Source organism: Rhyacophila brunnea, unplaced genomic scaffold (assembly GCF_057557595.1).
Source record: "Rhyacophila brunnea isolate RB1 unplaced genomic scaffold, BYU_Rbru_1.0 scaffold_17, whole genome shotgun sequence".
NCBI lineage: Eukaryota > Metazoa > Arthropoda > Insecta > Trichoptera > Rhyacophilidae > Rhyacophila > Rhyacophila brunnea.
Genome location: NW_028232827.1, coordinates 36,395,744 through 36,423,681, shown reverse-complemented (window position 1 = coordinate 36,423,681; position 27,938 = coordinate 36,395,744). Strand labels below are relative to the sequence as shown.

Below are 27,938 nucleotides of genomic sequence, written 5' to 3'. Positions count from 1 at the left end.
AATTTTTCACGAAAGCACTAAGTAGCTAAATTGTGTACATAAATATTATGCTTTATTTTCTTCTAAAACAGGTAACAGCATTGAAATAACATCTCCAGACTCTTCCTTTTGGCTGCATTGTAGACGTGTGACCTCTTCTAGCCATCTGAAAAACAAATGAACAAAAATAATTTTTCATAAATAAATTTATACGAAAAAAATTTGCTTTTACCTAATATTATTAACAAAATATAATCTTAATAGTAAATGGATTAATGTTACCATCTCTTTCTATAGTGAAAAATATAGCAAGTATTTTAGAAAAAAAAAACCATAGTAAGTATGTACATGAAACACAATTATTATTACCTACATATTATTATTATGCTATAATCCATTTTTTTTAAATGGCCTATCGAGTAATCAAATAAAAATGGTTTTTCAACGTTTGCAGTGTTTGCACTGCTCTATGGCATTTACTGATTATTAAAATGATTTGCAATATTTGATTTGAAACCTGGCTAAAAAAGGCGACTCTTCACTGAGCCTTTTTTAAAGAGGCACCTAGCGGAAAAATACGAAGCTTGCAATTTGAGACATTTTTTTGATAATTTGAATAAATATGTATTATGAAAACATTAAAAAGAAAAATATTTTTTATTTTAAGTCAAAGATAAACTTAAAACTTAAACTAAAATTGAAATCTTATTATTTATATCAAATTTTAATTATGAATGGTCCAAATATTGAAGCTTGGTTTGATATAAATAAAAAGATTTCAAGTTATACACATTTATATTTTTTATAAAAATCGATGTTTTTTAAAATAGATATAAAAAATATTATAACTATGAATTAGTCAAAAATCTCTTAGGTGATGCTTAGAAAACTTAATAAATTTAATTTTTATAATAAATATGATCATAAAATATATGTAATAATAGGGTGCGGTCCGATTCAACAAATTCTCATTTTATTACATTTTTACATTTGTAAGTTTATCTTTGACTTAAAATAAAAAATATTTTCCTTTTTAATGTTTTCAGATACATATTTATTCGAGTTGAAATTGTAAATTATCAAAAACATATCTTAAATTGCAAGCTTCGTATTTTTCCGCTAGGTGCATCTTTAAAAAAGGCTCAGTGAAGACTTCGCCTTAAGTAGATGTCATTAGTTTTGAACGTGTCCAATCCTAAGCAAATTTTCATGGGATTACTTTACACGAAGAAAAATGGATGTCGCCACTCGCTCAACATACTAAGTCCATATTATGAGTCCAAACACACATTGGGAAGAACATGTATTTTTTTCTGCCAGACCCGGGATTTGAAGCCGGGGCCCACGACATTATAGGGCAGGGTTGGCAAACCTTATTACGTACGCGTACCAAAATTTTCCAAATATTATTTTTCAACTGTCTAACGTGCCGAGCAGTTTTTTTACGGAGGAAAAAAATAAAAAAAATAGTTTTTAAGAACTCTATTGAAAAGGTTTAAAAATTACAATTTGAGTTCTTGAGATTCAATCTTTCAACGTGTTTCTAGCCGAAGGCATATCTTTTATTCTTTGAATAATTTTTTTTGTTTTCAAATTTTTCAAAGAGATCGTGGGAGCATTTTAAAAACGCTTCCTTTATAATATTATATTCCCCATTGGTAACTGAACGGTTTTCCATTTTCACTGTCTGCCAGAATTACCTACTACTACTAGTTATACCAAGTCTTTGTTTCTTATTTTGGTACAGCCATTTTTGTAGGTAGCAATGAAATTTGTTGTTAATTTGTTTGTTGGTTTTTTACGCACAAATTGACGACAGAATTGCTCCGATCAGATGACGCATTCTCTCACTACAGTGGTCTTAAGCATTGTAAATCGATTATAGGCTGACACTGAGGTTTATATTATTTATTATTAGAATATTATTTTATTTAAAGAGAAATTTCCCAAGAACTGGGTAGATAACAAAAAAATGTATCTACTTAGGTAGATAGGTACCTGTATTTCCATTTTTACTAATACCTTACAACCATTTCTCTCACACGCTTTTTACAATTTTTGCACTATATAGCACTATTTGCACTACCTACAATAAATTATTTTCGAAAATTTCAATTTTCTATATTAACTGTTTCGGAAAATACCAATGAATGTCCAACGTCCAACATTCAGATAAAATCCGCAGCCAGAATCAATAAATTTGAAAGAAATGTGGGACTAAATATATCGAAAACTATCTGTATAATATGGGTCATAAGAAAATGGTTTCTATAAAATGACATGCAATATTTGATTTGAAACCTGGCTTTAATAATTATTAATCATTTATGATTTAAAATAAATATTACATTTATTCTGTAGATGTCGTCAGTTTTGATCATGTCGAAATATTAAGGCTATACCTCAGTTTAGGCATGGTCTAAAAAGATCGTGGCTAGGCGATGCGCGGATTGCGGGCCGCGGCTGCTAATGACGCATGCCGACCGAAATATAATTTGTCATATAAATCCAACATGCATCCATTTAATGTTCTGTTTATTATTAAGGCCAACACTCGAGAGGTCACGGGTCTCCCCTCGGAGGCATACCGCCATGTTAAACTGAGCCACAGGGCAGGCCCCAGAATCGGGAAATGTCACATGGTGATATCGGTCCCGGCAAAGGTGAGGGAAGCGCTCATCAATGACGGGTGCATATAAATGGGATGGGAATCCTTCCGAACCAAAGACTTTTGTGGCGTCGTCAAGTGCACAAGGTGTCACTTATACGGGCACGTGGCAAAGAATTGTTCGGCGAGAAGCGCCACATGCGGCCATTGCACCGAGGAAGGACACGATTGGGTTGGACCAAGGGCCGGCACACATATACGTTTTTTCCAGACATACAGTGGCGAATGGAGATAACCAAATATCTGACTCCAGAACATTACACCAGTCAATTTGTGACTGGTCATGGTGGATTCGCTGGCAAGCCGTCCGACATGTCCATGCGGAGGGGAAATACGGGATGCCAACCACATCCTATGGGAGTGTCTGAGTATGTGCTCTGAACGGGAGGAAATGCTCAGGTCGGTCCAACCAGCTGTTGGACCCATCACCTGGTTGCTACTAAGGCCAATTATCTTGCTTTCAAAAAAATTCCGGCGTCTTACTACGGGCGTGAAGATCTCTTCACATAAATTTTGCTGCCTGTATGATTAGCTTCGTTCTTTAGTTTAATAAACAAGTAGGTTCATTTTCTTTTTAGTAATTTTCATGTGCTTTTTCTCTCCCTGGCACTTTGCATTAGAGTAAACTCAGTAAACTCAGTCAGAGCTCACTTTGAGCGTAGCAATCTAAGTCTTGGGCATCTTCTCCCAGGACACTCCCAGGCCAATTCTTAGATGCTTCACATCACCAATTGACGGGTCCCGTGATACTCTCGATTAAGACCGAGGGTGTTACGGGGCGGGTTTGGTGGAGGGATTTTAACTTCAATGTCCATATGGACGCGTCAGCAAGCGACCACCGTCTGATTACGTTCGCCCACAGGACCAAAAGGGGTCACGCGTCTCTCGCTCCACTTGTGTGCGAGTCACTGCCGAGGCGTTTTAGGACCAAGGGAACCGACTGGGTACGTTTTGACTGCGAGTTTGCTGAGGGTCTGGACAGGATGGCCTCGCGCCCTCCGCCAAAGGACATGCACGCTGCGGCTGAGGACCTCACAAATCTCATAATTGAAAAAGCGGAGGGCACTATCGAAAGAACGACCCCAAGACCGCCGGACCTCACACCCGGTGGAATCCGAGACTGACAAGACTGAGAGACGTGATGAAGAGGACCAGAAGGGCCTTACAAGCAGCGCGAAGATTGCTGGAGGGGCCGCCACAGGCGGACCATCCGCTTGCGGTCACATACAGGACCACTAGACTCAAGTTCAAAAAGGCAATCAGTAAGGCTAAGAAGATGCACTGGAGGGAGTTCGTCACTGAAATGGGCGGCAATGATCCGTGCCCCCCCCCCCCTTCCGCGTGATGAAGCTGGGCTCATGGCCCGGAAAAGTTATGTCGGCGGTACGGCGCCCCAACGGATCGTTCACCAATAGCTCTGAAGAGTCCGCCACAGTCCTGTTGGATGCTCTCGCAGGACAACGAGTCGCTCGACATTGATAACGACCGATTTCAGCAGCTTCGCGTCTATGCGCTGCTCCCCTTAAACACTCAGCGATCTGCAGCCACTACCATGTCTGAACTAGGGATCCTGTTTGCCAGCCTCCCAGCCGGCAAAGCCCCGGGGCTTGACTGCATAGATAACGCACTATCGAGAAGGGCGTAGTCTCTTGCCTCACACGAGATCACGCAACTCTACAAATAATGCATGAGTAGTGACATATTCCCTGACTGCTGGAAGAAGGGCCACCTCACGGTGATCTCCAAAGCCGGCAGTCGCCCTCCTTGTGACCCAAAAGCGTATAGACCGATTACGCTCCTTCCCGTCTTCGGGAAGATATTGGAAAGATTGATGAACAGCAGGATTGATTCCCACCTGCCGGAAAATTGTCCAATCTCGCAAAGACAATTTGGGTTTAGACCTGGAAAGTCCACCGAGTATGAGATTTGCTTTGTTGTTGCTTTATTGATTCTGTGGAGAGCTCCTGGCAAGGACCTCGTTGCCGGGATTTTTCTCGACATCGCGGGCGCATTTGATACTGCGTGGTGGCCCTTGGTTCTGGCAAAGCTTCGACTGAGACAGATCCCCGGGGACCTCTTTGCCTTGGTTCAAATTTACAATTAGCAATAGGGAGATAACCTACGACTCCGGCCCCAGTCTGATTCACAGGAGGACCACCATGGGGTATCCCCAGGGCTCCGTCCTAAGACCCCTTTTGTGGAACATACTGTTTGACGACGTTCTGTCCCTGCCACTGCCTCCGGGCTGCACGCTCATTGCGTACGTCGACGACTTGCTCCTGTTTGTTGGGGCGACGAGCCGACCGGCACTTGAGCGTGCAGCCACGGACGCTTTGGGCAGAATCCTTAATTGGGGGTTGCTGAACAAGCTGACCTTTGCCCCGAGCAAGACAGAAGCTGTCCTCCTCAGGGGTAGTTCTTGAGTCAACATAACTCGACGGCCGCCCACGGTTCGTTTTGGCCAGACCTCAGTGCGTTTCTCCGAAAGGGTTACGTGTCTGGGAGTAATTCTTGATGACAAGCTGTCTTTCGTTCACCACGTATGCGGGTACACAAAGCGCTTAACGTCAGCGGACAGCAGAGCCAGTCCAAAAAACAAAAATTTTCTTTCTTAACTTTCTTCTTTAAGCACTATGGTGCATGGTTGCAGCATCAGTCCCGTGCGGCTCCGTCTTGGGACGGAATGAGCACTTAAAATCACTTCTTTCAGACACGTTAAAAGCGTCATAGAAAGCGGCCGTGCATATCCACTGCTGTGCATATATGACGGGTGATAGTGGGCACTTTAACGTATGTTCTATTTGTAACAATAATAATATATTCATTGACATGTTTTATTTTTATAGTAAATGGGTAACGTTTTTAGACATCTTTACACAATTTAAGAATTAATACCCCCGTCGCCATCACGAAACAAAAAGACGTATTAACACCTCGATGTAGTATATAGTATATTAGTGTATGCCTCGACGTTCGCTCTCAGACTGCCAGCGAGTCCAAAATTTCGTCGCGCCTATAGTTGAAAATTATTTGCCATTTCATTGAAGTATAGCTTTAATAAAAATATATCTTTATTATAATATTGTGGTCATAAGAAGTAAAAAAATTAAAAGTTTTTGAGCTAATAAATAGCATTATGTTTTCTAGTTATAATCTATCGGTAGGTACGATTAAGGTCTCGGAATATGTAACATCAAATCATGTTATTGCATACCTAATTAATTATCTTCATTAGGTAACAACCTACTATGAGAATGTCAATAATTCATATACTTACCTAATAAAAAAGTGGGACTATCAGCAGTGTATAGTAAAAACTCCTAAGTATAATAAATAGCCTTGTATGTCTTTATAGAAAATACATCAGTTTGATTTTATTTTATAAATGAAATTGTGATTTCTGGATTTGTATCTTAGTATTATGACTTATGACAAAGGCTACTGTGTTGCTTGACAGTTAATCATTACATAATACCTATTATTACCTATATAATTTTAAAAAATATTCATTTAAGTATAAATAATAAGGGTATTGTAAAATAATATATTCATTCAAATTATTACTGTAAAGGCCAGAATTTGTATTATTAATTCAATTATTACATTCACATAATTATTATTACCAGGTCTATGGTCTACGTATATTACAACGTTTTTCTTAACTCGTATTCTTATTTGTCCGGTGGTTCTTTGTCCGGTACAAATCTTGCAATCGATTTTCAATTAACTTCCCGACTAGCTAGACATTTGAAACTATTAGAATATAATATCATAATACGATGCCAGTGCATGTTTTAATACTTTTAGCCATCTTTAAGTAGAATTGAATTCATTTTCAGTTAATTCTGTTTTGCATGAAAAGTTATTTCGACACCATCATTGGTTGCTCTGGGGTCCTAGCAACTAAACTATTAATATATACGTGCATTACTATGGAAATCTGAATGACATTTCAGTATTATTCCTATCAACTACTTTTTTTTTTTGATCGTTTAAGCTAGTCAAGTTAAGTTTATATGATTCAACAGAAAATTTAAAAAACGTTGTAAGTATATAGAAAGTTATTTTTATCTTGTAATTATTTTTTAAATAATATGACAAATTATAGAGAAAGTTCGATTGAAATAAAATGCAATGTATTATAAAAATATATATAAGTACCATTGTTTAAATTAATAATAACTGTAGGTAATTATAACATCGATTTTTAGATTTTTTTAATTAATATTATAATTAATAATTATTTTAATTACAGTTAGGTACAGCTAGTTAAGATGCATCGAAGGTTAATTTGTATTATATTGTATTCTAATATTACGTGAGGGTGTATGCTTCGAAATTCGAGTAATAGATGGCTCTATGAAATCACAACTTTTGATGTGATGCGATGGATGCGATCATTCAGCGCCATCTTTAGATTAATAAAGCCTGAGCATAACTGTTTGCACAAGCAACGAGTGGTCCACTGTTCAGCTGTCAAAATCAGATCCCAGATTGCTTGACATATTGATTCGCCTTTTCTCGTTTCAAATTGAATTATAAAAAATTCTGAAATCAAATTTAATATACTATCAGTGTTATTTAAAAATAATATACATTCCTCTCACTCATCAACTGATTCCTTCACAGAAAAACCGGTGGTAATATCGATTTCCTGAAATTATGTAGCATTGATCTATGTATTACATGATTTTGTAGAAGGTGTGTTAATGCTAGTGTATTATTTATCATGTAACCCATCTATTCAAATCAAACCATTCCCCGTGTGAACACGACAGACGCGTCAGTACGCGTGCGCAGTACATGGCCTGCATGCCCCCGAAAAACGCTAATGCATAATATTGTTATCGTGCAAACTCTTTGGCAACATATATAAAAATATATAAAATATTTCACCTGCGATGCAGTTAACTTCACATTCGAAGACATAGGCTGAATGTTTAGTTCGTCTTCACCGGAAAGTGCTCGCCGAGCTGATGGCATCACTCCGACATCGGCCATGTTCAGGGTAGACGACGAATCCCTGGCAAGTCTGACACCTCCCTGGTCTTCCAATGCTCGCTGAAGGGCCACCATGATGCGGTCAAGCAATAGAGCTGCTCGCTTGGTCACCACCAGCTGAAATAAATACATAGGGCTTAGAATAATATTCCTACGTAATTATTATTAATAATTGTAAGTAATAAATATATCGTACAATAGTTTTCTTGTCTATCTCGGGCAACAATAATGTCCATGAGGTTGATATATCTACTAATACAGCGATTGCCAAACGGAGTGTTGCAAAGTGAGGCGTGACAAGTTTAACACACTTAATGGAGAATTAATTTTAAACCAAATGCATAGTTTATAAAACGGCCACTAGAAACTGCATAAAAAACGGTCCTATAAAAGGTTGTTTGCAAACATGTCTAAAAATATGGAGTAAAATTTTATAATACCTCACTTCTATACTATTGTGTAGCGCGCTGTCTATCTCGTGAAAAAATGAAATAAAAGGGTCAAATCATAATGTTTAAATTTGAGGCAAATTTGTTTAGGAACGATAATTTTGTTGTTAAACTTGTCTATTTGGTTGAAATAAAACAAAGAGTGAATAAATCAATGAAAGGACCATTAATGCATTCAAGTGTTCAACTTGTGTGAGCTACCAGGCAGTCAAACATTTGTTTTCGTTGAACCAGGAATATAATGTGTAGTAGATATTATTTGTTAGTTTTTAAAATTCAATTAAACCCTGCCTAATCCAAGCCATAGTATATAATATTCAAAAAATATTCGTTTATCTATAAAATATTTTAAATAATGTCATTAAAGCATACCTACATATTTTATAGATAAAAGAATATTTTTTATCGATAATAGTTTGGTTAGACAGGGCTTAGTGAATTTAAAAAAAGTAACTAACACTATCTGTAATAATAATATTATTATTAATGTATTCTTAATTCAGCAAAAACAAATAAGTATGATTGAAAAAGTATGCACTATTCGTGTAGAATGTAGATCGCCTATGGTTTGGTTGAAGCGTGGTTTTAATTGCAATAAAAAAAATTACTAGCACCATCTGCAAGTTGTATCAATGAAAACAGATAAGTATGACTGACGCAGCTCCATCCCTCGTCAATGCTATAGGTACCTACTGTACATAATAATATATCCTTTTGGCTTAGCTACCTCGATATGTTTAATGTACCTACATCTGCGAAATATCAACTACATAATCATAATAACTATGGCGTCTGTTTGTAATGTATTCAACCATGTTTAATTAATTCATTGAGGAACATCAAATTTTAGAATTAATTACAATATTAACAAGCACACCTTAAAATAATGTAGTTGATATAAATAAATTCAAAGTCATCTTAAATTAAACCGTTCCATGCCGATTTCATAACCTTCGTGAAGAAGATAAATTGCCTAAATATAGAAGGTATAAAGGTACATTATGTTACAATAGTTTAAAGTTATCAGAGCTCGCCTACAACTTACTTACATACTTTACTTACGGAAACAGAAATACACAATGAATAAATTATATACTTACTGATCGGTACCTAATACTAATTGTCCGATTTCTAGGGGCCAGATTCTCAATTCGCGCCCCACCTCATATTGTCGCAAGACGTGGGAATCAAATCCCGAGCCAAATTTCTGATCCCGGGATTCCGGGATTACAATTTGACAATCCCGGGACTGGTCCTTTTTCCATTGTTAATATAAAAATTTTATATTTACAAATAACATTGATAAAATCGGTCAAAAATAAATCTAGTATAATTTATATTATTTAAGACATGTATTATTAATATTGTATACGTTCAATCTTGGAAAAACATAAGTTTAATGGAGTAAATATTATTGTTATATAAATAATAATGTGAATTTAATATGAGATTGCTGTTTCTGATAGTAAAGTCTTAATGAATGGGTTAGCGAGATTTAAAATAGTATAGCAAATCATGGTGTACTTATGGCATTTCCGCATCATAAATCTAATTAGTCAGTCAAATATGAAACTGCCGTAAAATGTATGAGATCATGGTAGAATTACTTTGTTAATAAATAGTGCGAAGCATTGTTTTATCCAATCTTTCTCATTTTTATTAATTTATGTGAAAAAATAAAATGAATCGGCAACTTACACATGGGTATAAATCAAACTTCATTCAAACTCAGTTTATTTCTAATGTAGTTATTTGTTATTAAAAGTATTTTTTCTGTTATATTTTCGTTTTTATTTTATTTTCCATAAAAATTGATAAAAAAATCAATCCCGAAAGTTTCAGGATTACGTTTATCAATCCCGGGATTCGGGATCCCGGGATTGGAATCCCTAGTCGCGAGTGCGTTATTTACAGTGAGTAATGATATTAGGACCTCAGAGTAATAATATATTTTTCGGCGAAATGAAGCCGCGTTTCCAGCGTATAACGCACAGTAGAATAACGATTTTTTTATTATCAACTTACAACTCTACATCTACAATTCTACAAGATAACACTCGATACATGACAGTCGAGGTGGTCAGCATCAACCAAGGAACAATAAATGTATCTGTTTTCTTTTCATATGTATTCTGCAGGCTTCAGATGAGACGACTAAGACCAACACACTGGAGAAGACAGCTCCTTATGGTGATTTCGCAGCCAGGCTGCATAGTTTTCATTTGATATGGTCTGAAATGCACATGTAGGCACGACCATCAAGAGTGATGACGTTGAACACGTCCTGTGGGACTGCCCGTTGATGGGATCTGACCGATCGGAGCTGTTTGCCAGGGTTCGTCTTCATCGGGTCCGATTTACCACGCCGACTTGATATCAACCAAGGCCAATTTTAAGGCATTTGTAAAATTAACTGCGTTATATGGAGGACGGAATAATTCCGATCCCTTCTTAAATTCATCACTTTCAACTCCTGACTCCTCTGTTTCGGCAGAGGTGTACGCGTATACAGAGGATACTAAATGTCATTAATTATGGCAGAGAAAGTCAAGATTATTTTTGTATTTTCTAATTTCTTTCTTTAAACACCAATGTGCATGGTTGCTATGCACATCAGTCCCATGCAGCTTCGTTTCGGGACAAGGAAGTGTGGCATTTAAATATTTTCATTCTGACACGATTATAGCATCATGGAAGGCGGCCGAGCATAAATCGTGGCTGCATATACATGGCGGGTAGGCTATAACGTGACGTCCCGGAAAATCGAGAATAATTATTTGATATTATATAGAAATAGCTGCCTAAACCGAGCACCTACTTAATAAAGAAAATATCTTTCCTTTAAAAAAATCAGCTCACTGAAAAACAAAATGTATTAATTAACATAAAAGGTTTAACAGGACTGTAATTTTTTGTCGGTTTCGCGATATCTAGTTTACTTCCGTGGCCCTTCAACGTCCTTGATGACCAGAAAGCACACGAACACGAATGATGAAAAAAATATTTTATAAAAAATGGGGCGGCATTATGGCGCTGCCCAAAAGCGGCATTTTGTCTAGGCCCTGGGTACATCACTGCGGCTGGAGATGGGGTAACTCAAATCATTATCCAACTATTGCTTTCAGGAGGGCAATTTTTGAACGAAGCACTACAAAACCCGTTGCGCAGCCTACTTCGATTAAAGTACGTGTTATTTTATATTTTGTCAACTGGCACTAAGACTGCAGTAAGTTTTTGAGCTACATACGCTTTGACGGTAGAGGTGCTCGCAGTCGTCGGTCTGACATATGGTAAACGTCAGACTTTTTAATGTCAGAACGTAATATTGTAGAAAGGCTGTTTATCTATTAGTTACGTGTCTTTTTCATAACTATTGCCGTTTAAAGTGCTATTTTGTGTTTAAATTCTCATTTAAGTATATTTATTGTGATACAGTGAATACAAAAACATACATGTTTGTTTGTAAAATACATCGAAAATTCCGTTCACATTCTTGTATTGAACATTGTAGATAATATTGGAGACATAACTACATACTTTAACAATGAATCGTTTAATAATGTAACGTTAACGGGTAAATAGTGATTAAATATGATATCATTACCAAAATGGATAAAAATATTACTTAATTTCCATGAAATCGACCAAAACTTCCGTGTTGACATTGTTTACTTTTTAATTCGCTAATAGAGCGGAGGTATAAGCGTGCCGAATACTTACTCACTCGCACTTATGGTTCGTTTTTGTTCAGGCCTCGATACCATTAGAAGCTCTATACGCAGAATATTTCCTTTAAAACTACTCTTGCGTTTTCAAAAAGATTTGTTGGGTTTATTCCATGTTTATTCGAACTCCTAACTACGGCTTCGTTCAAAAATTGGCCACCAGGTAACGGTAGGTATATAAAAAATAAAATAAGTATTTAGAAAGTATAACGACTTTGCGTTGTAGAAAATAATATGATGGGTTTCTAAAGTTCCATGACGCCATAATAAAGTTTCGTATGCATGAATAAATTACGTAGGCACAACTTATATTGGTTTCCGAACAATATATTATTATTATGTTGAATATTAGTTGGAAAATGTTATTCAGGTGATGTGATAGTAGCAGATAATAATAATGTTATTATCCATATTTCACAAAGCCATCATGAAAATGTATCTATTCAAATAGGCACTCCCACTAGTATGCCTATCAGTGCCGAAGGGTGGAGGTAGGCTATTAAGATCCACCATAAATAATTAAACTTTTTCAGTCACACGTAGGTATTAGTTTTCATTGAAATGAGACTACAATTCACAGATGGTGTTGGTTAATTTTTAAACCCTGCGAAAACCATGACATAATAATATAATAGTCAAAAAATACTCGTCATCGTGGGCGTTCAGGCAGAAGTCACTAACTCCAGTTTTGACGAAATTGAGATTTTAATGTCATTATATAGAAAACGCAATGCTGATTGACTGGCAGAAGTCACGGTTTAAGATTATTGAACATATAATAAAATAAAAGTAATGAATAACTCAAAAATAAAGATTTTTCAACCATTTTAAGAATACCAAAAACACAATACATTGATTATCTCATAACTGTGTAATTGGAGTTAGTGACTTCTGCCTGTACGCCCACTATATGGGCCTCCGCATAGTGGAAGTTTGTATTAACATATATTGTTTCTACGAGAAATGGATGTCAGCCACTTGCTCAACCTATTATGTACATACTGTGACTCAAACACAAGTTGGAAAATAATATGTGTTTTTGTCAGATCCAGGATTCGAACCTGGGACCTACGACACTTTAAGCCACGCCACCCTCGTGGGGCATGCACACGCAAAAATATTATACTTAAGTGAAATAAATATAGGCAGAAGTATGCAGTAGGCAAGCTCTCACTCGCCTCGTCTGCCGCACAGCCATAAATCAAACCTTCTAGGAACGTCGATCTGATGTTGCATATAAAGACCGCGCACATCTACCTAGCGACAGTCGCACTTACTCTCTTGAAAAGTATAGATATTTTGATGCGGCGACCGTCCAGCCGGTATAGGAATAACCAATTCGTAGATATGTGCATGCGTTCTGGCGTCTTCGACTCGACTCTGAGATGCATGCGATTTATTAATAGCAGCATTAGATGTATTTTTCAAACTAAAAAGTCGCAATCGACCAATCTGCTGAGCTCCATTTGACAATGTGTGTTTTGTGTTTCAACCAAATTGCTTCGGGTGTTGATATATTCCATTTGCGTGAGGGTGAGTTCAGGTGGACGCTATTTTATAAATTCTTAAAATAGGATCTCTTTAGAAAACTCGGTGTACTTATTTGAACTTCTATAGATGTATAATTGTATGTTCACTGCTTTTGTATGTTTATATTATGTTCTCTTTTTATATTTTCATTTTTATCGTTCTTATTAGGTATTTTTTTCTTTATAGTTACTTAATAATATTTCTGTTATGTTGTGAACGTCTTAAACTACAATTTGTAATGTCCACAATATGTTAAAGAATACATTGAAATTGAATAACGATGACGTCACATCGACGTATTCGACATGTTGTAGACGGACAAGTTTTGATGTGCGAGCCGGCTTACGTCTATGTCCGACATAATAATATTAACATCATTTGGGCACTATTTATTTTATTTAATATGACACGCAACTACACTACACAAAAAATAACAAAATAATTACAAGATAAAAAGAACTTTTTATATGCAACTTTTTTAAATTTTCTGTTGAATCATATAAACTTGACTTGACTAGCACGATCAAAAAATTTGTACTTGATAGAAATAATACTGAAATGTCATTTTGACATTCATATTGATTTCCATAGTAACGCACGTATATATAAATAATTTAGTTGCTAGGACCCCAGACCCCTAGCAACCAATAATAGTGGATTGGATTACGGATTTCTTCCGAAATAATTTTTCATACAAAACAGAATTAACTGAAAATGAATTCGATTCTACTTAAAAATGCCTAAAAGTATTTAAAAAATGGATTGGCATCAGGGCTCGAAATGGACCGTAGCGCAGCGGAGCGCCGTTCCTGTTCGTGAAATCGGTAAGGCTATCGCTCCGTCTCGTGGACAAAATAATTTGACCGTCTGAACTAGATAATCCATATAAATAGAAAATCAAACACTTATTTTTATGAAATACATATAAAATTTGATAAATATGTAAATGTCTTCAGAAAAATGTCGAGCGCTCCGGTTCGTAAACTTTTTCATTTCAAGCGCTGATTGGCATCGTGTTCTGACATATTCTAAAAGTTTCAAATGTTTAGCTAGTCAGGAAGTTAGGTTAAAATCGATTGCAAGATTTGTACTGGATAAACAACTACCAGACAAACAAGAATACGAACTAATAAAAACGTTGTGAAATAATACTTCTCTACGCGTACATAGTATTATTAGTATGAGTGAATGATTTTTCAAAACGATGCAATAGCAATTCAGATAAAAATATTTTAATGTGAGTATGACATGTGTGTAATTTCAAAGATTGTTGTGTATGTATCTCAAATAACCAAAGTATAAGGTTTAAATTATTCTAAGAAAATAAAGTCAAAGGTAAACATTTTAGTCATTATTCTGTAGCTAATGTAGTCTCTATTCCCAAAGGATACATAAATACGTCACGTCCTCTTCTTACGCACCTACATATAATATCATCACACAAAGTAAAATATATAAGCGTATGAAATCTTGTACACAATAATGTTAATATAATCAACTCTATCCATCATCATCATTCTTGGCTGTTTCTAGAAACTACCTTAGATCTTCCACAAGCTACTTCCACTGCCTTATTTTTAGGGATACCGTGTCTCTGTATACATAATCCAACCACCGAAATCTGGTATCCCGGGTTTCTTTTTCATTTTGCCTGAATCTATCTACTGCTAGATGAAGGCAGACTGCAAATACACGAAATGTTTTTCAATTTGTGCTTAGAATCAGACCATGGACCTACCAGGTTGAGCAAGTGAACAATATCCATTTCACGTAAAAACAAAAATCTGTTAATATAAAGGCTTATAAGATAAGCTTTGTAATAAATCGTGTACCGTAATCATAATATTTTCAGGTTGTCTAGAGATATCATCAACAAAGATTCCGTTGCCTCTATCAGGAATATATAATCATCAGCCTGAATCTATCCACTGCTAGATGAAGGCGTCTCCAAGCTGATTCCACTTCTCTCTGTCGTGTGTGTTGCGTTGCCACGTACTTCCGCAGAACTTTATCATTTCATCGATCCAACAGCCTCTAGGTATATCTTGCGGACGTTTTGTACTTCTTGGATACCACTGGATGACCAAATTTATTTAACGATTGTCCCTTCTTCGAGCCCATCTCCATTTGAGGCTTTTAACGAACTCTACCACATCGCAAACCCTTTTCTGCTTCCTTATCTACTCGTTCCTCTTTTTTTCACTTTTGAGGACATTATTCATGCGGCCAAAAGCACTCACGCCTAGCTTTATTCTGCGAACAATTTCATCAAATATATATTCATCTATAGACACTTGTTATCATGCCGTATAATATCACTAGTGTAATAATTATTGTGCTCGATACAATATCACATCACACATCCAAACTCAACCGTCTGAATACAATATAATATTAACTCCAAACACACCCCTATAAAACAACGGTACATACTTTTATCACTATTGCTATTTCACTTTCTCACCAATTTTCAAACTATACTAACAACACACTGGTTAGATATAATATTTTTCTTCCTAATTCTATCAATTACATGAATATTGATGAGAAATTTAGGCATTTAATGCGTTATTTTGTCTCAATACACATATTTATAATCAAATTGTTTATAACTTTTAAACCATATTTTGTGCAATTTTTAATTGTTCATGTACAGACCAATCTTGATCTGGACTATGAGTGAGACCACAAAATAGACTGATGGACATGTTAGCAGTTATGAACACGATGCGAAAGAAACGTCAAATCTGCTGGAATGGCAATAAGTTGAATTATGATGCTTAAAAAGTAGTTAACTACAGGAAAAACAAACAGTAGTAACCAAGGGGTCATTGAAGGAAATATGGCTGCTATAAAATATTATACTGAATTAAATTGATTAAGGTCAGTGATTAGCGGCCTTCGTAGACCAATACTCAGGGCACTGACATCTTATACCAGAGGTTCCGGTTTCGATTCCTGGTGACGTATTGCCAAGCCCTATAATTATTACGTACCCGTACTCATGAAAGTACAGCGCTCGAAATGAATAAGTTTACAAACCGGACCGGTCGACAATTTTTTGTAGATATTTATATAGTTATAAAATTGTATGTGTATTTTATAAAAATAAGTGTGTTCGATTTTATATTATACGGCCTATCAACCTCAGACGGTCAAAATATTTTGTTCACGAGACGGAGCGATAATTTTACAAATTTCACGAACCGGAACGGCGCTCCAGTGCGCTCCGGTCCATTTCGAGCCCTGTTAAAGTATAAGTAAAGTTTGACTTTGATCTGATTGAAGCAGTGATTTTTTTTTTGGTAAAAAAGCTACATTACGCGATAAATAGAATTTGTTACTACAGTCTGTATAGACGACGTGGAAATGTGGTCGCCAAGAGCAACTTCGATTCAGCTGCTGCAACTCTGTTAAGTTGAGTTTGGCAATATGCTTTCCAATGAGGTCACAACGCATCTACGTGATTTTCTCAAGCCTGGGTATTTATGCGTTGTTTTTTATTTGTCACTGTAATAATTTTACCCTAGATGTACGAGCATTAAAAATCGCGTTTGAATATATTATGTAAACATATACCTACTGCAGTAATTTTTAAAATACTATTAAAATAAATACATTTATGTATATTTCATTTGAAATAACAATGCCTTATTTAGTGCTTTATGTCCTCGGTCAACCTATGCTGGTATATAATACCTGTCCTTAATATGAGTAGGATGTTTTTGACAGGCATATTACGCAGACAAGGAATTAAGGTTAGGTGGACATCAAAATGCCCTAATCCTGAATCATACATTACGTACCTAATAATATGGATGTATCTACTTCTTAAATATTTTAGTTTTCAGTTTATCCGCATATTATATAATTATACGTATTCGTACATCAGGATGTAATTTTCTAATTTTTACAGTGCTCGAAATGGAAAATTTTACCAAGCGGAGCGCTCAGTATTTTTTTTTCTCAACTATTAAAATGTGTTCGATCTTTCTGTTAGATGAATATATAGGTATTAGGTACTCACCATGAGTTGACGGCCCACGTGCTCGTCGTAGGTCAAAATTGAGTTTTTATTGTATTTTCAAACCATGATCCTGGACACTCCTTAAACGTTGTAGATAATCTATTTATATAAGTTTACAGCCTTATTATCTTTTATAGTTATTTTAAACATTTGATGACTGCATAAAGTATTTTTGTTACATAAAATAGTATTCTTTTAAACCTCTCGCTCTAATGTTTTAGAATAAAGTCATATTTTGGTACATAACTGTGCAGTGGTGGTAAGATTTTTTACATGTATTAATTTTTAAACGCATTTATGAAACCATTAGTATAATTCATTATGAGATAATTTTTGTAAAATATTCACGATAAAAAATTATATTGATAATCTCTGTGATCCCAAATTTGACAAGAATTAGGCATTTTATTATTCAAAAAATCGGCAAGATTAACACATTTGAAGATGATTCTAAAGATATTTATTATAAGCTATGCCTTTGACCATTCAAGTGTGATAAACATCTTATGAATAATGATTGCTTTAAAATAATTATTGACCTAAGAATAAGGTAGTGTTTTTTTGAAATACGCCATTTCTTTTGTCATTCCCCAGTGGCTAAGCTACAACATACGGCCGTAGCCATAAATTAACAAACTATAATTGAAGTAGGGAGTAAAATGATATTGACGTGCGTGTTTGAGCATGTACCGTTTAAAAAAAAAAATTCGGTTAAGTAAGTTAAGTAGTCAAACACGCGCGTTAACATAATTTTACTCCCTACTTTAATTATAGTTTGTCAATTTATGGCTACGGCCGTATGTTGTAGCTTAACCACTAGGGAATGACAAAAGAAATGGCGTATTTCAAAAAAACACTACCTTATTCTTAGGTCAATAATTATTATAAAGCAATCATTATTCATAAGATGTTTATCACACTTGAATGGTCAAAGACATAGCTTATAAAAAGTATCTTTAGAATTATCTTCAACTGTATTAATTTTGCCGATTTTTTTAATAATAAAATGCCTAATTCTTGTCAAATTTGGGATCACAGAGATTATCAATATAATTTTTTATCGTGAATATTTTACCAAAATTATCTCGTAATAAATTATACTAGTGGTTTTATAAATGCGTTTAAAAATTAATAAACGTAAAAAATCTTAATACCACTGCACAGTTATGTACCGAAATATGACTATATTCTAAAACATTACAGCGAGAGGTTTAAAAGAATACTATGTTATGTAACAAAAATACTTTATGCAGTCATCAAATGTTTACAATAACTATAAAAGATAATAAGGCTTCACTATTATATAAAAAGATTATCTACAACGTTTAAGGAGTATCCAGAATCATGGTTTGAAAATACAATAAAAACTCAATTTTGACCTTCGACGAGCATGTCCCCCCTTAAACTTAAAGAATAAAACTGTAATACAAATGATTTTAATATTTACTAAGTAATTCACGAATCAGAATGTAATTTATAAAATTTCCACAAAACAATTGTATTGAGAATTTTCCGATCCGGAGTTGGACTCCGGTCATTTCGAGCATTGAATTTTCAATAGTGGTCAACTCAATTTGTAATGCTAGAACACTCTCTTGGAGTGCTTGGCAGTATATTATGATTTTCAGAACTTGTCAAATTCATCATCACTTCGTTATTAATTTTCAATACCTAGTGGAAAAATCGAGGCGGGTCTATTTTCAAACAGTGTTAAATCCTATTCAACCAATCACTTACATCTCAAATACAGCCACCTTGCTGAATTAAATATCTTACATTGTAAAGGTGATCAGAGAAATGACGTGTTTGTTTTGTTGTTAGTAAACACAAGAATTTTAGACAAATGAAAATATCAAATAAATAATTTTGACCGAATTTGAAAACCACCTCCTGATATTTTTGTTTTTCGTTAATTAAAATATACAATTAGTGTGTAATAGTGTTTTGTAATACATAATTCTCAAAAGCCTCAGAATCATACCTTTGTAATCAAAATTATACGGATTTTTTTATCTGGTAAGTTAAAATAGATCAGGTATTTATTCTTCATACAATTAAGCTTATTTATAGTAGGCAGGTACTTTCTAACTAAAAACGCCTGTGATTTTAATACATAGGTACAGATATTATATTGTACGCTCAGGTAAAGGGAAAATATATAGGTTAAGGTCATACAACAAGGTTGACTTACCTTTCAGCATATTTAATCTGTCTCAAATAACAACTTATTAGGAAACCGTCGACAGGTGTTTCAACAGGTGATTACCGCTTTGTCAAGTCAAAAATAATGAATGATAATCATGCCTAAGAGAAGTTAAAAACTTTTGAGTTTTATAGAAAAGCTCTTTCTTAAGAATGAAAAACTTGGCTTAAGTATTGTAGGATTGTTTCATTGTAGATTTCCATTAATGTTAAAATAATTCTATTATTAATGCAGATAATATTCTTTTTGAGTGTTATAATATTTTTTGATGGTGACGATGGAGTGAATACTGAATGTGAATAGATATAAAACATAAAACTAAGTACAAATTTCAACATTACAATACAGTTAAAAAGTTGAGTTGGAGCTACGAGGGACTTGGTTCCATATATGACCAAAGCCAGTTTTGGATGCGAAAGGTTCTTAATTCCAATGCGATACTATCCCTCCATCTAACTCTGGTTTCCTTTCAATACGTATAAATCTTTCGCTTTTATCCCTCAATCTTGTATGCTCTCGACCAGGGGCCCTATGTTAGAGCTTGCGAGTCCAAGCCGCCCGGTTGACATGACGTCATATGACATCATTGTGACGTACTACCGGAGTGATAATAGCATTCGAGAAAATAACGCTAGTCAGATAGTGGCGTTATTCATTGTCACCATACACAAATAGGTGTTTCATCATAATAATATCTATGGTGAGCACTGTGTGTTGGGCTGCATGCCTCGAGCGTGTATTGCCTGACGTCACAATTACGTCATGTCGTCGGGTGACACACGAGTCGATAGTTAGGAAATCGCGGTGCAGGTCTTCGTTTGTCTTCTGTTTTCTCGAATGTTAATTTTATTGTCATGCGTGATTCGTCCATTGGCCATCTAAGCCGGCTCGCACATCAAAGCTCGTCCGTCTGCAACGTGACGAATACGCCGATGTGACGTCATTGTTATTCACAATACATACGTTGCCAAATAGAGCTCCGCAAATTGGTGGAATGCAACTTTTTAGTTTGAAAAAACATCTAGTGCTGCTAGCAACAATTCGCATGCGTCTCGGGCTGCGAGTCGAAACCGCCAGAACTCATATGTACACCTACAAATTTGTCATTCTTATACCGGCTCGCCGGTCGCCACATCCCAATGTGTTCACGTTTCGAGATGTCCATAATTTAACCGTCTGAGTTATATGGAATTATTTAACTCTTTTATTTCTGAGAATCCACGAATAGAAGTCTCTAAAATCAATTATTTTCAAAGATTTTTTAACGAATTGAAGAAAGTTGAAAAATATGAAACAATTTAGACAGGGAGGGCGGTTAATTAAGATGGATGGAGGGGTGCATCAAAATGCTGGAAATCGTAAAAATAATTTACGGAATAAACATAGTGTTAAATCCTAATCCGTCTACATAGCGCTTGCGATGTCCAGTTAATGGGCAGCGCCATCTGTAGGTCTCTTTTTGAAGTCATGCCGCTATAAAACGATAATAAAACATTTCTACTGGTCTATAATACCAGTAGGTATATAGCCGGCTCGCACATCACAACTCGCCTCGTGTGCCTTACCGCCATAAATCAAATTTTCTGAGAACAGGCGGCCAGTGTTGCATGACACAACCTCGCACATCTATCTAGCGACAGTCGCGCGTAGCCTTCGAAACGTATTGATATTTAAATGCGGCGATCAACAAGCCGGTATAGGAATGACCAATTCGTATGTGTTTCTTTGTGACTTCGACCCTCCGACTCGGAGCCCGAGAAGGATGCAACATGTCGAATGCAACAGCCAGATGTTTTTCTCAGACGAAACGGTTGATCTGCGAAGCCTCATTTGGCAACACGTGTTATGTCGACGTATTCGACACGTTTTTAGGCGAGACGAGTTCCAATGTGCGAGCCGACATACACGGCATTGCCACTTGGTTAGTAATGGTTGGAGCCTCCATCTACTTTCAATTTAGCCAATCAAAAACAAACGGAGAAAGACACTAAATTCAACTATTTGTATTCGGCTTGATGATCACTAAAAAAAATACCTAGCAAAGTAAAAACTATACTACTACGTAAACAAACAAACCATTTGATGATATAATAAATATTAACTTTAAATTTATCGAATTCTGAAACTTGCAAAGATGGGTGTGAAAAAATGACTCAAAATAGGCCTCGATAATTGTGATCTGGCGGCCATTTTACTCGCACACTTTTGCAGCAAGATTTCAACCGATCCGAACGCCTACATTGTACTTTGTAAACTATTCATTCATCCAATAAACAAAACACACGTAGTTATTCGTCCATATTATGTTATCATTTCTAATACGTATAATGCGCCTGTCAATCATTCAAAAATCAAATAATATTGAATCGACCGTAAACAATATTATCCTTATTTCATAGAAGTCTATTTAGGGTTATTCGATCGGAAATTATGAGATAAATCATAATGTGTAAGGGTGTGTCTTTTTAAAATATATTTGGTGAAATATGGGAGATTTTCTTGTTATTCTATTTTTGAAACACAATCAAAAATATTATATTATACTTGGATAGCGTTTAAAGCAATTATGTAACTAAGTCATTCTGTCATGGTGTTATTTCTTTAAACATTAATGCATGTATGTATTAAGTATTTAATAAGGTAAAATAATGACGTTATTATTATCAATTTTGATTTTAAACTACCGAATAACTATAAACAGTAGTGAGATATATTTTTTCAACGCAATGTGTTTGTGATAAAGGTACTAAATTGGAAAGGAATGAATTCATCAGGAAAAAAAAGGGAAAGGAGTTAGCTTTTAGCCTTGGCCCCCACAAGGGAGGGGCTGATAGGGCTCTAGTTTGGGGCCTGAACTTAGAGAGGCCCGGCGTGGTGGGTTGACTAGCTAAGTGAGATACATCACAAATTTGCTCTTATAGTAAAAAAGTCTCATGCGGTTTGATGTTTATATATTTTTTTAAATATGTGACTGTGCGATGCAATTTAATGTGAGTGATATACTTCAATGATAATTCACAAGTAGAATTTGGAAAACGCTACTGTCGACCATCACACTGCTTTTAACCTTAGCGATAGGTAGAAGGGCCCGCTTCAGGATGTGGGCCTATGCCTGGGGGTGCAGTGAGATGACACTTTGCAAGGAGAGCTCGCTATCCGAAAGGGAATGGCTGAAGCAATATTCAACTAGATGTAGAATGTCTGGGACTCACAAGTGTACTCGTACAATTGAATTGGGTTACACGCTTTTTACATTTTTATTCTATTCCTATGGATCTTTTATCAGATCGACCAAAATCCATTCCGCAATCGACGTATCGTAAAACTAAAAAATCTATTAAAATTAAGAAAAAATTATTACAAAATATCAGAAATTCTGAAGATACTCGTAGGTAATATTGTTATGAAAAAGTATGTGAAGAATTTGAACATACCGGATATTCATTGTATCTTATTTCCGGTTCATTGGAAAGATTTTCTGATGTTGCGAGATTGGTTTCCTCAGGTTCCGCAGAATTTCCATCGATGACAAGCACAAAGAGAAGTATTGAGATAACAGCACCTCGAGATGTCATCCTGGAAGTGTTAAAATAATAGATTAACATTTTATTAAGAATTACAAACTTAGGTTGCATTTTTACTATATATAGGTAACACTGATTCCCAACCGGGTTCTGCGGGACCCTGTGGCTCCGCGAGAGTTCGGAAAAACTCACTCAAAAGGTGTGTACGTGCATCTTGAAAATCTTTTTGGTAATAGGCAGAAAGTAAGGTTTAACGTGTCCTGTATTTAAGCAATGGAGTGCCTTTTTGGGTTTGATTAGTTATAGATATTGCATCATAGTTATTATTTAAACCAAATTTACATGGGAAGAGAATTTTTAATACACACCATATCAGAGGACAGCAAATAATATAGGAATGTACAAAAATTGAAGAATTCAGTTGTATTAAAAATAATTATATTATTTTTTTAATAGGTACATATGAATTATTGTTTACTAACCCTCCTTGTGTGTTGTTTAGAGCAAGACATCCTAAGAGGGTGACATAAACGAGGAATGCGAACAATGTAGCTTTTAAATTTACATCAATCTAATATAGATTGTTATATTCTCAAATCTTGTATCTTATTCTTTTTTCTTTTCTTTCGACCATGTCCAATTCTAATATGGTCATAATATGGGCTTCCACAGAGTGGAGGTTTGTAAACAGATTTTGTTTTTACGAGAAATGGATGTCAGCCACTTGCTCAACATATTAGGTCCATTCTCTGACTCATACACAAAATAAAAAAACAATATGTATACTTGTCAGACCTAGGATTTGAACCCGGGACCCACGACATTAAAGGCCGGGCCATCGCGGGGTCTTATTTGTTGAATAAAAAAAATAGTTTATTATTTTATTTAATACAGGTTTTGATGGTAGATTAATATTTGAATATTACAATATTTTCGCCTGTGGCACTAATATTCAGTAAATTTTTACTGGGGGGGATCATAATTAAAATAAATATAACATATGAAACAAAAATGCTAAAGATTGGCATTTTGAGTCAGCTCTCTGCTTAGGTTGTAACACGACTATTTTGTAATTTATCACCTATGACCTTGCAGTGTTTCCCTACATTATTTCTTCCAAGCCCCATGACTATTCAACGCTTCAAAAATCTCCATGCTCCCTTATCAAAATTTTATAGTTACCTTATTAATTCTAGAAAAAAAATGAATTGCATCAAATAAAAAATACACATAGGCAATACCATTTTTAATTTCACTTTCGTAAGTAAACATGTAAGTATATTACGTTAGATGTACAATTAGTGCGATCCTTGCGCTATGCTTCTTCTTAAAATAATTTTCAAGATTTACTTTTTGGCCCCCAAAACATTCAAATTGCCCCCCGGTGGGGCGTACGCCCCACGTTGAGAAACACTGCCTTAATGTGTGTCAGCCAAGTAGAGATTCCGCAAAATTAAAATATGTTAAGGGTTCCGCCAAACAAAAAAGGTTGGGAATCACTCTTTGGCTATGAACAATCGCCGGCCGATCAATTGGGTTTTCGAGCAACAGAGGTTTTTCAATGGCTTCCGGTAATGCTTTCACAATTAATTGTTTCATTTGTGATCGCATTACTTTTATTATATTCAGCTTCCGTTATTACGGGTGGTTCATTTTTGGCAGGGCATCACGCGGATGATGACTTTTTGGTGGACTTTTCCTGAATATTAACCGATGCGAATATCTCCGTTCCTGTTTTACTTTGAACCGTTGAACTAAAGAAGGCAGAATCCAGAAAGCTAAAATACTATGTACATAGTACTAGGCAGATTGAGCGTCGCTTAGGGGTAGTTACTCGAAGGGCGGCAAATCGAAGAGAATCATTTGGTATATATTATAGAAATAGCTACCTCAGCTTAGTAATAACGAAAATATTTTTCCATTTTAAGGGCCCACATGCGCCACATAGGTCAAAATGGAGTTTATGGTATTTTCAGAGCATAAGCATGGACATTCCTTAAACGTTGTAGATAATATATTTATGTAATTTTAAATCCTTTTTATCCTTTATATTTATTTTAAACATTTAATGGCTGCATAAAGTATTTTTATTCCTTAACATATTATTTTTTTAAGCCTGTCGATCTAATGTATTAGAATATAGCCATATTTCAGTACATCTATGTGCAGTGGTGTTAAGATTTTTTAGGTTTATTAATATTTAAGCGCATTTATAAAACCATTAGTAAAATTGTTGTTAACATTATATAGTGAAATATTTACGATAAAAAATATATTTATAATCTCTGTGATCCCAATTATCCCAAGAATTAGGCATTTTATTATTCAAAAAATGGGCACGATTAACACATTTGAAGATAATTCTACAGATACTGATTATTTGACCATTCAAATGTGATAAGACATCCTGCGACAATGATTGTTTTATAATAATTATTGACCTAAGATAAGGTAGTATTTTTTTGAAATACGCCATTTCTTTTGCTGGAATGAAATGCCAATCTTAACACCACTGCACATGGATGTACTGAAATATGACTATATTCTAAAACATTAGATCGAGAAATTTAAAAGAATACTCTTTTATGTAATACAAATACTTTATGCAGTCATAAAATGTTTAAAATAAATATAAAGGATAGTAGGGCTTCAAAATTATATATATATGTAGATTATCTACAATGTTTAAGGAATGTCCTGGCTTATGCTCTGAAAATACCATAAAATCTCCATTTTGACCTACGTGGTGCGTGTGGGCCGTGAAGTATTTTTATTTTGTATATAACCTCAGGCTGTTTTTAGATCTGCTTTCACATTTCTCTCTGTATCCCTAATGTTCAACACAATAATATGTTATACTGGAGCTAAGTGAAAACATAAAAATGTCAAGGATATTAAAATAACCATAATACTAATAAGTCTTAATAATATGGTCCTTTGAAATAAATCAATAAGTATACCTACCTAGTTTCCATTTTCTTCTTCTACGGACTTCTACGTATTTTAATTAACTATTTCTTTTATTCAACGCGTAATTTACAATATTTAAAAATGTACCATTCTAATTATTAAACATACATAATTTTGAAAAACACTTCGATACTGTTCGGTTATCAGGAATACAGCCGAAAACACATTTTGAAAATACCCGATATACTGGATTATTTGTTAGTATAGGTTAGGTTAGGTTGGGTAAGGTAAGGTTAGGTTAGGTTTGGTTAGGTTAACCTAACAAATAATCCAGTTTATCGGCTATTTTCGAAACGTGTTTTCCGCTGTATTCCTGATAACCGAACAGTACCAACACTTCTGAGAAAATATATTATAACCAATAGAAAAAATCTTTTTGAAAAAATTAAGACACCCGGCAGGAATCGAACCTGCATCTCTTGGGTTTACGCCCTGTGCGCATTGTCCAATATGCTACAATGTGAAATACTAATTACGACAAAATTTAACTATTGGCCTTTAGTGCCTGCTCATCAGCGCTCTTCCAAAACAAGCTACTATTGGCAATCGGCTTTGTTTATTAAATCAAAGTATCTACCTACTACTTTAATTACTAACCGACATCACGGATCTCTCCAATATTTTATGTTATAAATGATGCGAACTTGTCAATGCAAAACTAAATGCAATAGCCCATATCATGTGAATTATGACGAATTAAAACTGGCTAAATTAAATTTATAAAAAGTAATGCAATTTATATAATGGTCTGACTTCAATATATGATTCTTGGTTGTGTTGAAATGACGTATGTGATAATTTAAATTAATTGTTCTCGTAAATAAACAATCGCTCAATTGAAAATATAATAAAAGAATATCGTGCATATCTCAGAATTTCATTAAATTTCAAAAAATCAATCACATACTTATACAATTGTAAATAAAAAAACATAATACTGTAGACTGAAAAAGTGATAGACGTAATACTAAACGGAAATAAATGAGTTAGATTGAAATTTAATTGAAATTATTAAACTTTCATAAATAGACAGTTTAACTCAAGTGCCGTTTATATTATTATAATAACATCGTTTTATACAGTGTATATTCAGATTAAAATTATAATAAATGACTTACTTCAGACAACAAAATAAATTCTAACCAAAATTAAACGATTGATAATTTTCTTTATGGTATTTCGTCAAAAGATTTTATTTTATTTTTCATGGTGAATGACAATAAACGAAATTAAAGAATAATATTTTCTCGAACTCACCTGTTGAAGTACTGTCACTAAACTATCACAAAATTAAATTAACTTCGTACTGCAATTATATTATGGTAGCACACTCACAACCACTTAAAGTTATTAACTATATATTTACTTAATAAAGCAGTAATGAATATATCATGCAATGTGTACAATAAATGCTATATTTTAGGAGTAATTATTATTGTGTTTTTATAGAAATGTCCAGTTTTGCACCGAGTACAAAATTAAGTGTTTTCTTATTGAGTTTAGGGCAGCAAGTGTCAGGAAATCGTCTAGGGTGAGAATGACGGTTTGAAGGACTCACTTCGTTAGTATTTCACGCTCCGTAAGTGCCGAACCGTTAAGGCGTTGGGGGCGTTGCTGTGGCAGGCTTTATAGCTTCGACGCCAAAACCAATTCGACGTCGATTGCGGCGTCGTTCTTTCCTGCTTCAAGCGCCATCATTGAACTGAGACAGTAAAATCAAGAGTTTCTGGAACAAATCGTTTTTTGAGATGTGCTAGAAGGTATATTTTGTCGTAAAACAGATTTTTTATACTTTCTGTAGGTATATTGGATATTAAGACTGCATACAAAATACTTTTAGATATTTTTGTAAGATGTATAAT

At 34.9% G+C, this 27,938-nt stretch overlaps 1 protein-coding gene across 1 annotated transcript; it reads right to left on the bottom strand.

Annotated features, from left to right (window-relative positions):
• On the bottom strand, positions 1 to 27,638 carry AstCC (Allatostatin double C). The gene is made up of 4 exons (XM_085944987.1): positions 27,334 to 27,638; positions 23,017 to 23,158; positions 7,544 to 7,765; positions 1 to 145 (listed from the first exon to the last, which is right to left on the bottom strand). The coding sequence occupies exons 2-4, from the start codon at positions 23,155 to 23,157 to the stop codon at positions 53 to 55; spliced, it is 456 nt and encodes a 151-aa protein (XP_085801113.1). The 5' UTR covers position 23,158; positions 27,334 to 27,638; the 3' UTR covers positions 1 to 52.
• Positions 27,639 to 27,938: the final 300 nt, after the last annotated feature.

What these genes read in the sequence shown, in the direction of transcription:
- AstCC (XM_085944987.1), bottom strand. Translation starts at nt 23,157, where the DNA reads ATGACATCTCGAGGTGCTGTTATCTCAATACTTCTCTTTGTGCTTGTC. An exon ending in TAAGATACAATGAATATCCG is followed by an intron (nt 7,766 to 23,016) that starts GTATGTTCAAAT and finishes TATTTATTTCAG; the next exon opens with CTGGTGGTGACCAAGCGAGC. An exon ending in TGAAGTTAACTGCATCGCAG is followed by an intron (nt 146 to 7,543) that starts GTGAAATATTTT and finishes TTTGTTTTTCAG; the next exon opens with ATGGCTAGAAGAGGTCACAC.